General features: G+C 45.3%; 1 protein-coding gene across 3 annotated transcripts in view; it reads right to left on the reverse strand.

Moving 5' to 3' along the window:
- LOC135396544 (E3 ubiquitin-protein ligase RNF123-like) overlaps positions 1-13847 on the reverse strand; it is a 502532-nt gene that overhangs the window by 296850 nt on the left and 191835 nt on the right. For all 3 annotated transcript variants that reach the window (XM_064627582.1, XM_064627583.1, XM_064627581.1), the window contains exon 11: positions 2494-2607. In XM_064627582.1, coding sequence (XP_064483652.1) covers positions 2494-2607 — 114 coding nt within the window. The remainder of the gene's footprint in view (positions 1-2493; positions 2608-13847) is intronic.

A 13847-nucleotide genomic window follows, 5' to 3' on the forward strand; every position in this document is an offset into this window, starting at 1 on the left:
CCATTTTCAGTAGGCATGTAATGAAGAAACTATAGAACAAACATTACATGGCTACTGAGAATGGAACACGCGCTGATGATGCAACGTCTGGTAATCTGGACAAATAATTAAAGGACCAGGTGCAAAATGCTTCAAACAGTACTGAGCATCTGTAACCGGAGCATGGATATCCCTCTGACAAAACTGCCTATACACGCCGATACATTCGCAAGGAGTGCGTCAAAATTTTCATAGATTTATCGCGAATTTTTTTTGGAAAACGGAGCTGCATCTACCTTTTCCGATATGGCCTACTTTGATGTAGTATTGTTTTAGCTGACAGCACCAGCCATAATGAGCTTTCATAATTAATTTCGTTAAATAATAAAGATTGTTAGCCAATGGTGGTGGTGCTAGTGAAAGGGCTCGCCGTTGTCGGCCTCACAGAGAGATTGTTGGCCGATGCCGAACATCTGTTTCATAGATGCGACAGTCCCTTGAAAGGAGCACTTCAATCACCACCATTTTTTAAAACCAAGCGGGTCGTATGCCTATTAAAATGCACCATGCGAAGTAATTCTACCAACAGATGCACAAATATCGCAGAATTCGATTTTGAAAATCGCGACCGTGCGCAACGGTGGCAATGCCCGGAAGGAGCCGTCGAGCAGCTCGCGCCATTTTGACGTCGGGAAAGTGGAGCCGCTGATTGGTTTAGAGGAACGTCGTCTGCTATTTTTCACTCGGAACCCCGCTGCAGCGGTGGAACAATTTTCTTTTTGTTTTTGCTTTGATTTATCAGATACAGTAAACGAACATTGGTCTACAGACACCGTTCAAGGTTAGGCCGTGAGATTGTGGAGGCCATCCTCATTGAGCTCCCCGACCAAATCGGTCAACCTGTCCCCGCTCGACCTCGCTTTTCCCTCCCGCGACCTTCCGGAGTAGGTGGACTGTGAAAATAAACTTCAGGTGCCAGTTGAACGCTGTTCTGTCCATGTCTGTGTTTCTTATGGTGTTCGTTATTGTGGTGACTGTTTGTTGTTCTGTTGTTGGCGGCAATGAGTATAAACACAGTGCAGCACTAAGCGCTGCTTCAGTTCACGCTTCAAAATGATCACTGCATCGCTATGATCACTGATTTGCCCGTCACTTCGACTAGCAACTTTGCTAGCCATTCAGCTAACGTCTCATTCAGCCGGAGAAGTGTTCTTGCCGATACGTTGTCAGATACAATCCAGTGAAATGTATCACAATATGCCGTTGCAGGCACGTCGCGGCATCGGGCGTTGAACATCCATTGGTTGGGTTAGATTCCAACATAGCCAAGAAGCGTCATAAAACCACCAGAATTTATGGTCAACTTACCAATAATCGAGCTAAACGAGAATTAGCCGGTGCAGGCTACAAACGTGGACGACACAAACACGCAAGTTTGAGTTTATCTGTGCACGGCGCCTTTCGTTTTGTCACCACATAATGACCGACAACGCCGGTTAAGTTTGCGCCTGTCGACATATCAGCGTGCACTGAAACAATATGTGACTAGCGTAAATGTTATCTGACTATAAAATGCACAGTCGCGCGCGGGAAACTCCCAACAGCGAACTCTGGCTAACCCAGACATAACATTGCAAACATCCAACTGACTAACCTAATAATAAACTAACCAACATGACGCCCTGCTAAGCCAAATGGCTGCTAAAATGTGGCTTCCGTTCGCTAACACGACTTGGACACATAAAGAAAACCCGTGAATTTGAGTGGTTAAATAGTGATGTTATGTTCTTAATCACGGCATATCATCTTACGGAGAATTTTCCCTGGTTTTCCTTGTTTCCAGAACATGAATCCAATCCATCCTAAAGTTGGGAAAACGAGACCATGAATTTCGAGAACGGGGGATTCAGGACCAGGAATATCGAGGTCCTTCCTAATTCATCACTTGACGGGGAGAAAGCAGGGAAAAGAAAAAAAAAAGAACGAAAAGAAAACCGGGCAGCACTGACCCAGATAGAAGCGCGGTCGCCGCTTTCCACTTTTATTACGTCACCAATGACGTTTTTTCCTCCTCCTCCTCCTCGTTTAACCCTGAAGAGAGAGTCGAGCGGGAACACGCGCGGCGATGTTCAAGCGTCTTTTTTTCTACGAAAAATATCGCATACAGAGAAAATTTTACAGAGTTAATCATCAAGTTAAGTTACCTGCTTCCACAGCGCGTTCGGAACGGAAAATTTTTTAGATGGCTTTCTGAGCTCCTTTAAAGCCGCTTTCGTGCAGTACATGGTATATGAACGCTCCTACAATCTTGTTCAAGCTGAGATCTTGCTGGGAGTATGTTGGGGCTTTTAACATTCGCGTCTTACGGAGATGATAAATTAATGTATTACTCCGCAATGCACTCACACGTAGTGATAACTTCTGAGTAGAGTTGAAAAATAAAATCAGAACGAAAGAAGAAGGTGCTGTGTGTCAGATGCTCCTCAATGAGCAACAAAGCAAAGACATTCTTACCATAAGAGGTCCCAGACGGTTCACGACTGGAGCTGCCAAGAGAAGAGCCTGAGTCTTTGTGCCTTGACGAAACACGTCAATGCCATCTGTTACGTATGTCATTTGTGTGGCTCCCTAAATGGAAAGAGGACAGAGGTCACTTAACGGTCACGACAAAGCGCAATTAAAGCTCTTTCATCCGAATTTCATGGCGATCATACGAAGTCACAAAAAGTAGTTGTATTCGACACTAAAAAAAAAATAAGAGGGAACTCTTGGAACTGCCCACCTTGATAAGATAAAGGTCTATGATCGCCATGTGCTTCTGCTCTTGCAAAGCGGTTATACGTTTTTGTTCGAGTATGCGAACGTAGTGGAAAGCACCACTTTCACCAAGAAATTAAAAGGCGCTTGACATTGAGGGAACAACACCTAGGCCAACCCTAGAGGGAACAGCAACTAGGCTTTTCACATTAAGGAGGGCGTTACAAGTAAACGCCGTTACAGTAAGCGCCACTTTTCCGCGGACTTGTACAGTAACTTGAGTAGAGTATTTAAGTTACGTGCCTTAAATATTTTCACAAGAAATTTTGTACCTTGGAAATACTTTCAATTGTCATTATTTAGTAATCTAACTAAAATACTTTTTAGTAACTTCTACTCATTTTCCGAGTTACTTTGAAGATACTTCTCAGTGCGTGACACGGAGGTCGAGCGAAAGATTATATTTTGTCTCGGCAACGCGCTTGTGGCGGTACGCGGACGACGACGACGAATCGACCCTGCTGCAACGCGCTACTGCGCTGGCCCCTCATTTCTACCGGCACCGTCCCAGCGAGAGGCCACGTCCATCTTCGCGCTGGGACATTTCATCATCATCACTCAGGACTCATGTAGAGGAATACCATCTCCTCTGCACGCATTGTGCTGTACATATGCTTTCCCGTCCAAGATATTCTGGACATCCACGTCGCTCTTGGGAAGGGGTAGCGTGCAGTACTTGGGGTTTGGCATGAGGCGATTGTTGTCCTGAAGGGTATGCGGGGGGTAAACCACTGAGACCCCTATCAGGCAAGATAGAAGACCCGTGCCGAAAGCCGTAGCGAGGGATGGCACGTAAAATATTAATAACTCATGACGAGGCTAAAGCAACGATGAGAACAACAACAACTTTATTTTGGCTTTGGAGAGTGGGGAGCTTCATCGCCACAGGCGATACTCTACCCCGTTGCTGCTGGGAAAGTGGGGAATAAAATAACGAGCCCCTTCACAATAACGATCGAAGTCCGATGGTGTCCAGAAGTGGATGAGAAAACACACAGTAAGGTCTGTCGTTTCTGTAGAGCATTCGTTCTGTAACGCCTGTTCAGTATTGGTGGTAATGTGTTTTTGTTTTTTTTACCGGGGCAGGCTATCGGATAGTAGCTTTGAAAAGCATTGTTCCTACCATTTTTCCTAATGCCATTTTCAACGCTCTTTGTATTTTTTATAGCCAATTCCAACTATGACGTCAAAGTATCTCAAAAGTAACGAGTTACTTTTCAGAGTATTTAATACTCTGTCTTAAATACTTTTCCAACTTGGGTATTTATTACTCTACTCAGTTACTCTTTTGCCGGTACTCAGTAACTTAACTTCACTGAAGTACCTTTTGTGAGTACCTTGTACAAGGCTGCTTTTTCGATAGCGAAGCACTAATCGCGCTACATTTTAAATGCGTAACGGAACAAGTATTTCCATTATACATATATGCAGGGTGTTTCACCTAAAGTAATAAAAAATTCTAACTGGCGACGTACTCGGCGAAGAATTGTGGGACTTGCAGCAATTACCTTCTGGAAACTTTTGCCACCTTGTAGAAAGGCTTTGGACAATTTTTAACTGGGGAATTTTATTTTTTCAATCCAACTTTGAAAATTGTCAAGCGAACCTCACTCCACGGATAACCGCAGACTCAACAAAAACTATGCACAGTATAGCAACACAAAATAGTCGAAAAAATGTTGCAGAAACCACTTCGCTGGTTCTCTACGATATGCGAAGCATCATGTACGACTCGTATGAAGACTCACGACGTCACGTACAAGAAGAGGCCAGATTTTGTTACGATGCCAGATCGCCACATCGCAACTCACGACGTAAGGCTTTGCATTATTGCCGGCCTTGTCACTGTCGTGTTTCAGTATTGGGTTGAGGATACCAGTTTCTCTCATGGGACAGAACGGTGCATTGAAGCGACACACAGACTCTTGTTCCGTCGCCGTGTGTGTTTTCGGTCGAGGAGCCCCTTTTCTGTGTGGCGGTAGGCGCTTGCTAGGCCCTATCCCATCTGACACAACGAGTGCCTCAAGATCGGGTTTTATAAACGGTTTACGACGCAATCATTGACGTCAGCGCCACTGCAACGCGCCACTTAGAAATCGCTTTTGCATTGGCTTGGGTCACGTGGTCTTGGTGCGAATCTGAACGAGTGCGTCCTACCGCTCCGTTGACACGCGGCGCGTGTATACCTCCTAGTTTTGTTACGAGGCCAGAACACGTACCACTTGATGAACATAGGAGGAGCATGCAAGCTAGGTGGTGTTGACTTGATGTTAACATTGCCTTGAGTTTGAGGGAAAACGCAGGGCGAATACAGTGTGTTCGTCTCGTCCGGTATTCGTCTTGCGTTTTCCCTCAAACTCAAGGCAATGTTAACATCACGTACCACTTATTAAAGGACATTAAAGGAAGTGTAAAGTGAATTTCAACCCAGGGTAACCTTATGATTTTATGAAAGCCTAGGAACAGTACATCTCAGTTAGAAATATTTCTTTTGGAATCCCTTTTTTCTTTAAGTAGTCGAATTTCAAAGATTGCATTCAAGCGCAAGGCTGTGTACTCCCTAAGCAACGACACTGGGTTGGCTCGTGTCGGCTATGGCTAGTCTCGCCTTTCTCATCCGCGTCCCAGTCTGTGGCGAAACCGTAATGGCAGAAAGGTTTTGGGCTACAGGCCGTGTGATGGTCGAATTTATCAAACCTGAATGCCCTCGAGCTTCGGATAGTCCAGCAGTCACGCGGGCAAAACTTTTGTTCTTACGAGGGCATGCCGGAGACACAGCATGACACGAGGCCATCCGCAGAATCGTCGACGGAGGATGAACTGCCGTCATCGCCGTCACCTGGTCGCGTGGGAAACAGTCTTCATGTGTTATGAAAACATTGAGAGCCTCACAGCGGAAATGTGGTATTGCACATTCAGTTCAGGTGTCCTTGCGGCAAATGCGTGCCGATGCCGACGGCAGAGGAATGCATTTGTTGCCGCGAAATGAGACGTTACTGAAGCAGCGCAGCGGTTGCATTTCAAGAAATCAGTACACTGAGGTGCTCCAGGTGTCCTACTGCTACGTGAGAGAAAGCGACGACTACGCCCTTATCAGGAACAGCGAAGAGAACAAGTGAGTTCATTCACGTGTGCCTTCAGTTTGTTATCAGTAAAGTTACATATCAGAATTTTATGCTGTCCATGGTACATGCAGGAAGTTTCGGTACATTGCCTACAAACAGTTTACCAGGTGGCTCTGGGGACCATTAGGAAAGCACTGCAGAAAAGTCCTCAAAGCATGTGCTGTACATGTCATACGGGAAAACTTTCCTTCTGAAGCATACGAAGGTTTTTGCCTTTTGACGTGTGATGCAATAGGTGCTGTCTGACCATGTGTACCTTTATTCGCTTTCACTGAGGAAGCTGTCACTTTTCTTTCAGATGCTTGTGGGCAGCATTGAATGCCTGCCCTCTTGACAGAGGTACACTGGATGGTTTGGCCGTGAACACTGCAAGATCAGTACCCCAATAGAGGTATGTCATATGCCCTTCTGGAGTAGCCAGACAGCCACTACACAGTAAAATACATTCTACAGACATCAAAGCTTGTGAATATTGCTTTATTGATCACTGTGTTTATGAATGAACATATGAGTGATAGCAGTAAACAAACAAGGAAGGAAGCAGAACATCCCCGTACAGTGTCCATATCAATTTGCAAGTGCTTCACCTCCCGCCAACCAGAGGGGGGGGGGGGATATACATTTATTAGAAGGAACCACCAACCAGTAACGTGCGTGCGTGCGTGCGTGGGTGTGTGGGTGTCTGTCTGTCTGTCTGTGTCTGTATCGTACCTGATGAAAGACGGACTCCGTCCGAAAGCTTGCGTTTTAGCAAAATAAATTATTTGAATGTTTCAGTTGCTCTAAATACTTATCTTACTCACTTGCGAGTGCTAGACTTTTCCCATTTTTGCCTGTTGGTTTCCACTCTATGCTTTGCAACACGGCCGTGAGTTCTGAGAATCCTACCTGTGTTGCGAGAGGGAGTCTACAACCTTTCTGGTATGTGTTGTAGGTGAGATCACTTGAATATTAATCGACTCGAGTAACCACAGAGAACCTGGTCAACAGCAAACACTACAAGGTGTCATTTGGATCTATGCAAACATAACAGGTTACGAATTCACACCTTGGCTGCACTGGCGCCACTGGAAAGGATTGTGTCAGACAGCAAGATGTTCCCTGCAGCCATCTTGTTCACCTCTGGCTGACGTTTCCAGGATGAATTGTGTTCACTTGGGCACTCAGCTTTTGCGGTGAGAAGCATGACCCAAACATCTGTGCCCACTTTGTGCGATACACCGTAAGTCCTGCATTTCTCGAACAGTTCTAATAGTGGAGTTCTGAATTTGATATACCTCTTCTCGTCTGGTGAAGCAGAGGGCACAACACTACAAATTACACGAGTATTTAGTATCTGTGAACTTGTATCAGCAGGCTATGTACCATTCAAAACTGTTGTCTTCAGATTCCAGGAATGACTCAACAGCTAGTTCAACCAGTGGTGAAGATATTGTCATATCATGCACCTGCAAGGAATGCAGAAGTTAAAATTTTAAACATAACAAGCGCTTGTCCCACCTGTGGGCATGAGAGTGTATGCACAATAGGTGTTGAAATCATCACTGAGGAAAGGTTGAGAGGTGTTGACGGTAAATCATCCGTTTGCATGCTTTTACTTCCGATTTTCACTTTCTTGTCAGTCACGATGGAAGCCTGTGTCGCTGATATAAATGAAGAATACGGTCTGTATCTAGCACACAATTTATCTCATACTTACATTCTCATGCGAGAGCTCAGGGCTCCCCAGGGGAAGGGGGGTGTTCCGGTTGGTACATTACGTAGCGCAGGCATCACAAAAATCAATCTGAATTTGAAATGAACTATATATATATATATATAAAAGTGGAATCAGAGGAATGCGGTTGACCACGAAAAATGAAGATATTCAATCAGAGTCAGAAGGTGGAGACAGTGCTTCTACAGGAAAATGTATAAAAGGGGGACTTTATTAAAAATTAAGAGGTGGTATTCGACGTTTCGACAGCGGCGCTGTTTTCAACAGGAATGGGGTATTATGGTGACGCACGACAATTCCAAAGAATGAGAGGGGAGTATGTACAACGGGAGAAGCTGGGACAGGCTGGAGAGAGATGCTGCCTTCTCCCCTTGTACATACTCCCCTCTCATTCTTTGGAATTGTCGTGCGTCAAGATAATACCCCATTCCTGTTGAAGACAGCGCCGCTGTCGAAACGTCGAATACCCCCTCTTAATTTTTAATAAAGTCCCCCTTTTATACATTTTCCTGTAGAAGCACTGTCTCCACTTCTGATTGTTATTGAATATATATATATATATATACAGGGTGTTACCCTATAAAAGTCTACCCGTGCCGTGCTCGCCAATTACTCAATGCTGGTGGTACGATGTGTTGCCTACGTATAAAACTCATAAGGACAGTACATCATGGTAAATATCGAAGTGATTGAGCACCGTAACGCAAAGTTATAGCGCAAAACGTGAGGTTCCCGTAATCAAAACAGCCAAGATGGCGGTGTTGTGAATCGCAGTTGTGACACAGTTCCCCAGACGGCGACGTGTCGCTCTGGCAATCCATCCATCTGTCCATCCAGGCAGCGACGTTCCCGCGTTAGGTTATTTCACTGCCTTTCAGTAAGCAGACAACATCCCTTTTGGGTGTCGTCTGCTGAGTAGATCGGCATTTTCGTTCCTCACGTTGCTTACTTCTGAGCAAAATACGACAGTTACACGAAAGCGAAATGAAAACTGCAGTTCCATCCGGCTGGCAGGATATGCGACACGTCGCCGTCTGGGGAGCAGCATGTCAACTGCTCTTCTGAACCCCGCCCTCTTGATTGTTTTTACTACGGGAATTGCACGTTTTGAGTTATAACATCGTGCTGCGGCGCTCAATCACTTCAAAATTTACCGAGATTAAATGGCCTTATGAGCTTTATATGAAGACCGCACAATGTGCCACTTGCATTGAGTAATTTGCGAGTACGGCATGGCGGCACGGGTAGACTTTTATAGGGTAACACCCTGTATATATTACTCTTGTGTATCGGTAAATACATACCTCGTGTGCACTGGTGTTCGCATCGTCGGACGTCGCAAGGAGAAACACTGGTGTCGGGACTGCGGTCCATTTGAGACGTTTTCGACCGTCCGCTGACCATTTCGCACGACTCGTCAGAGAAATGGGTTGAGCAAATACGGCGTGGATCACGAATGTCTTGACCAAACGCTTGCAACCACTTTCGTTTCCGCGCATTATCCGTTGGAATCTTGTGGTACACAACGTCCGTTGTCGAAAGAGCACACTTGGTGTATCCCCGAACATTCCAGTAGATGCCTGGCATCGCTGTCAGGTGAAGTTCTGTTCAATTTCGGCAGGAAATGAACTTTTTCCATACACAAACCTCGTCAGAAGCAATTCACGCTGTGCGATATGGTTAGGAGGAGAGCAAATAGAGGGCGCTGACAGTATTTTGGGATACTGTTTCTTCGATATATTGAAGAATTCTCCCAGTAATTCTTGTGATTCTTAAAGTAGTGTTTATTGGTAACTGGCAGCCGGTCATAAGTTCATCGTGTATTACGCGTACTTAGGTATCACGCGACGGGAGTACTCCGACCATGACTTTTTTAGCTGTTGTGGGGCGCAACCTACCGTCCGACGTAATTTTTCTAATTAACGCTGCGTAATAATTAACGCGCTTTCAGTGCTTAGGCTCTGTGTGCAGCATCACACAGACAAACACTACCAGGTCGCAAACAGAAACACGGGGGTCAAATTTCACTTTACAGTTCCTTTAAGTGCCATGGACGAACTCAGCTCGTCGGCGGATTCCTGGTTCAAAAAGCTGAGGACGAGTGTAGCTCGTCCACGAGTATTTCTCTCTCTATCCCACCGAGTATTTGTCGTATTCTACACTGCCACAGACGAGTACAGCTCATCGGACTGCTTCTTTGTGGACAGATGGCAGCACAGATCTGCGTTTGCTCCAAGCATTTCGGTTGTGCAGCATACATTTAAAAATTGCGTCGTCCAGCGCGGATGTGTCTCACGTGAATTCTAGTGATTCTGAAGAAACAGAATTTTGCTCGTCCAGTGAAGATGATGATTTTCTGGCGGAACATAGCTCTACAAGTGAAGAAGAGAAGAGGAGGCAGGCATCGGTTGTAGTGGTGATGGAACGGCTTGCCGTAGTCCGCCACAAATCCTACAAATAATCCACCACCACATCCGCATCGCTCCGTTTTTGGCTACCCCAATTGAATTTTCTTGATTATATCATTTTGGTTATGCCATTTTTGGTTACACATATTGTTTTGGTCATTTTTTGGTTTGGTTATTTTTTCTATTAAAATTTTGGTTATATCATGCAGAAACCTTTACAAACAGTAATTTTTATGTACTAGGCAATTCACTTTTATTAAATTTTATGCACGGACTATGCACTTAAATTAAAAAATTTCGCATTTTCAGGTCATTTTTCCTGAAGCATAATGTGGCACCGAAGGGGCTAAAAATTAGTAAACGTGCTGCTTTAGCCCCGCCTGCTTGATTGTCGCATGAAAGCGCGCGCGGAAGGTGCGGCGAGAGGACGAAGTGTTCCCGCCTCTTTTTACCTTTCTTTCCCCCGCTTTGACCTTGATGCTTGTGACAACGTCTTATCACAAGGAAATCAAAACGACCGTCTTATCACAAGAAAGCAAAACAAATGAAGGCAGGGACACTTCCTCCTCTTGCCGCACATTTCGCGCGCGCTCTTTTTGCGACAATAAAGCGTGCGGGGCTAAAACAGCACCTTTACGAATTTGTTGCGACTATTTGTGTTGCTATACTGTGCGTAGCTCTTGTTGGGTCTGCGGTTATCCATGGAGGACTTCATATTTCTGTAGAAAAACAAGTGAGGTTGTATTGACAATTTTCAAAGTTCGATTGAAAAAAAAATTCCCTCTATTAAAAATCGTCCAAAGCCTTCCTAAATGGTGGGAAAAGCTTCCAAAAGGTATTGCCGAACGTCCCACAGTCCCCCGGCGAGTACGTTGCCAGTTAGAATTTTTTATCACTTTAGGTGAAACACCCAGTATAGGAGTGTGCACAGTGTGTCCCAGCTAACTGCGAACAGATTTTTTAAATATACAGGGTGTCCCAGACAACGTGTCACTGAATTATAATAAAAAGCTCCCCCACCTAGAGTCATAAGGTCAACGGCATTTGCTTTTACTGGGTTTTTGCCACCTCCTGATGTGAATGTCGTGTAAAGTAAGTTTAATTATGTGAATTTTTGCGAGCTTAAGTCTGATATTTCGAATTCTTTTATATTTAATCGAATCCGTCCAAAATCGTGCCGTTCGATTCATCGCCAATGACTACTCCTCTTCCACTAGCGTCACCGGTCTGAAATGCACTTTTGACCTCGACCCTTTAGAGCACCGCCGAGCTATTCAAAATCTAGATTTATTTCATAACCTTTTCCATTCTTCTGTGCCCCTAACCCCCTACATTCGCCAGGCGTATTATACGAGCAGGCGTGTCAACCGTTCCTACAAGTGCGAGGCATTTCTCTGTCACACAAACGCATTCTTTCACTCCTTCTACCCGCGCGCCATCAAACTTTGGAATTCATTGCCCGAGGGAACCGCATCCATCCATGATCATTCATCCTTCAAATCTGCAGCAGCGCATCACCTTTCCTCGCAGCGAAAATAATCATCTTATTTTGTACTTTAAATTTTGCACTTGTCTGGGCTGTTTGGCCTCCCAGTCACATTGTTTATTCATTATTGTTACTGTTGTTATCGTGATTGTTATAATTTTCTTCGTATTCCCTTCACCCATGTAATGCCTTCTGTCCTTTGGGTTACTAGCAATAAATAAATAAATAAATATTTGCCAAGTAAAGGTCACTTTTTTACCCCACCAATGTGAAGAGCGTGGCCAGTATCTCAGTGACATAGTCAGTGGGGCAGTGGTCAAGAGCATACGGGAGCACTGTATCCAGCATGGTCTCGCATTCATGGGCGTAGATCAGAAGGAACGTTGAAAAAGTAGTAGTGTCTTTCCGGAAGGTGTTGTATGTGTAGGTGACATACGGGAGGACATGGTCCCAGCTGGAATGAGAGGCGTCCACGTACACGGGCACCATGTCACATAGCGTCCGATTGCGTCTCTCCGTGAGGCCGTTGCACTGGGGGTGATATGAAGTGGTCGTCCGATGAACAGTGTTGCACGCACGAAAGAGTTCAGAAATGACGGTGGACAGAAAGACAGCTCCACGATCAGTCAATGTTTCACGAGGGGCACCAGGGTGAAGGATGACCTGATGCAGAAGAAAATTGGCAACGTCTGGTGCCGTGAGGTGACAAGGGCCTACGTTTCGGCGTAACGGGTGTGATGGTCAATGCAGACTATGATCCACCTTTTTCCTTCAAAAGACGAGGGGAACGGTCCCAACAGGTCAACTCCAACACGGTGGAATGGGGCCGGAAGCGGCAGGATCAGGAGACCTTAAGGGGCAGTCGGTGGATGTTTGCAACGTTGATATTCTAGGCAGCTGCGGATATAATTCGAGATGACATAGCATAACAGAGATAACAGAAGAAACGACTGGTGACGCGGTCGTATGTCCGGGCAAATCTAAGATGTCCGGCACTGGGACTGGGGTCATCATGAAAGTGCTCCAAGAGCGGTTTTCGCAAGTGTCGGGGAATAACTAACAAATACGAGAGAAACTGATGTTCTGAGGCTGGAACAACATAGAAGGGACAGATACAAACAAAGCCTCAAATTGCCTAAGAAATCAACTATGAAAGATGAAAGTCACTGAAAAGGTTAGCCAGCTGTAGGGATCGAACACACATCTTCTGGATTACCGGTCCAGGGCCCTGGACCGGTAATCCAGAAGATGTGTGTTCGATCCCTACAGCTGGCTAACCTTTTCAGTGACTTTCATCTTTCATCGATAACAAATACGGTCGTCCGAAAGGATTAAAATTCCTATGGAACCAGACAAGATAGATATGTTTGCTCTCCGAAGCAAACCGAGAGAGACTGATTTTATTCCCTTCGTCCTCTTCCTCTCGTGCACTCACACTTCCTCTCCTACAATACTGTAGAGAGAGGAGGCTGATCATCATTTTGACTCCAATATGGCCGTAATTTTCGTGCGCATTTTTATCGCTTCTGTGCGCAAGGATGGTGGAACAATGTAATCCCCCTTTGCGCACAACACTGATTCTTTGCTCAAGGGTTGCATTCCTCCCTCTGCCTTCAAGTTCGGATTGGGCTTGCCGGATGTCTTCAATATGAAGAAGGTTGATTACAGGTGTTCTGGATAACGTGCCCGCTTCATTGTTTTCGCTACCTTTCTCAGGTTCAATATCGATATCATGGACCATGACTAATCGTAGGCCGTATCGTAAAGTAGACCAATTTGTGATAGCTTGACTGACCAGCGGAAAAGCCTTCCTGTAGGTTTTTTTATGGTTTTCAGCCACCAGTGCTGCGTGGTCTGTCACTACACGGAAACGGCGTCCATCAATGCCATTTGTCAATGGCGTCGACTATAGCCAATCAGCTCAGTTCTGTTATGGTATAGTTCCTTTCGTGGTCGTGAAGCTTGCGGGAGTGGAAAGCAACAGGATGATCAAGGTTGTCGTCGCCTATCTGTTTTAGTACTGCTCCAATACCTTCGTTGAAGGCGTCACAGTTGTGACGTCGTGTCGTGAATTGCCAAGATCGGGCGTTTTACCAAAGCATTTGCTAAGCGCTGGAATGAAGCAGCACAGTCTGACGTCCAATCCCACATAGTACCTTTCTTCAAATATTTCGTGAGAGGTAAAGTAGTTTCTGTAAATTTGTCGATGTACCTCCGGTAGACGTTAACCGCGCGGCAAGGAATCGTTGAATGTCCTTGACGTTTCGGGGTAGTTGGAAATCGTGTGATGGCTGCAACAATTTCAGTTCGTGGTT

Source organism: Ornithodoros turicata, chromosome 6 (assembly GCF_037126465.1).
Source record: "Ornithodoros turicata isolate Travis chromosome 6, ASM3712646v1, whole genome shotgun sequence".
NCBI classification, from domain to species: Eukaryota; Metazoa; Arthropoda; class Arachnida; order Ixodida; family Argasidae; genus Ornithodoros; species Ornithodoros turicata.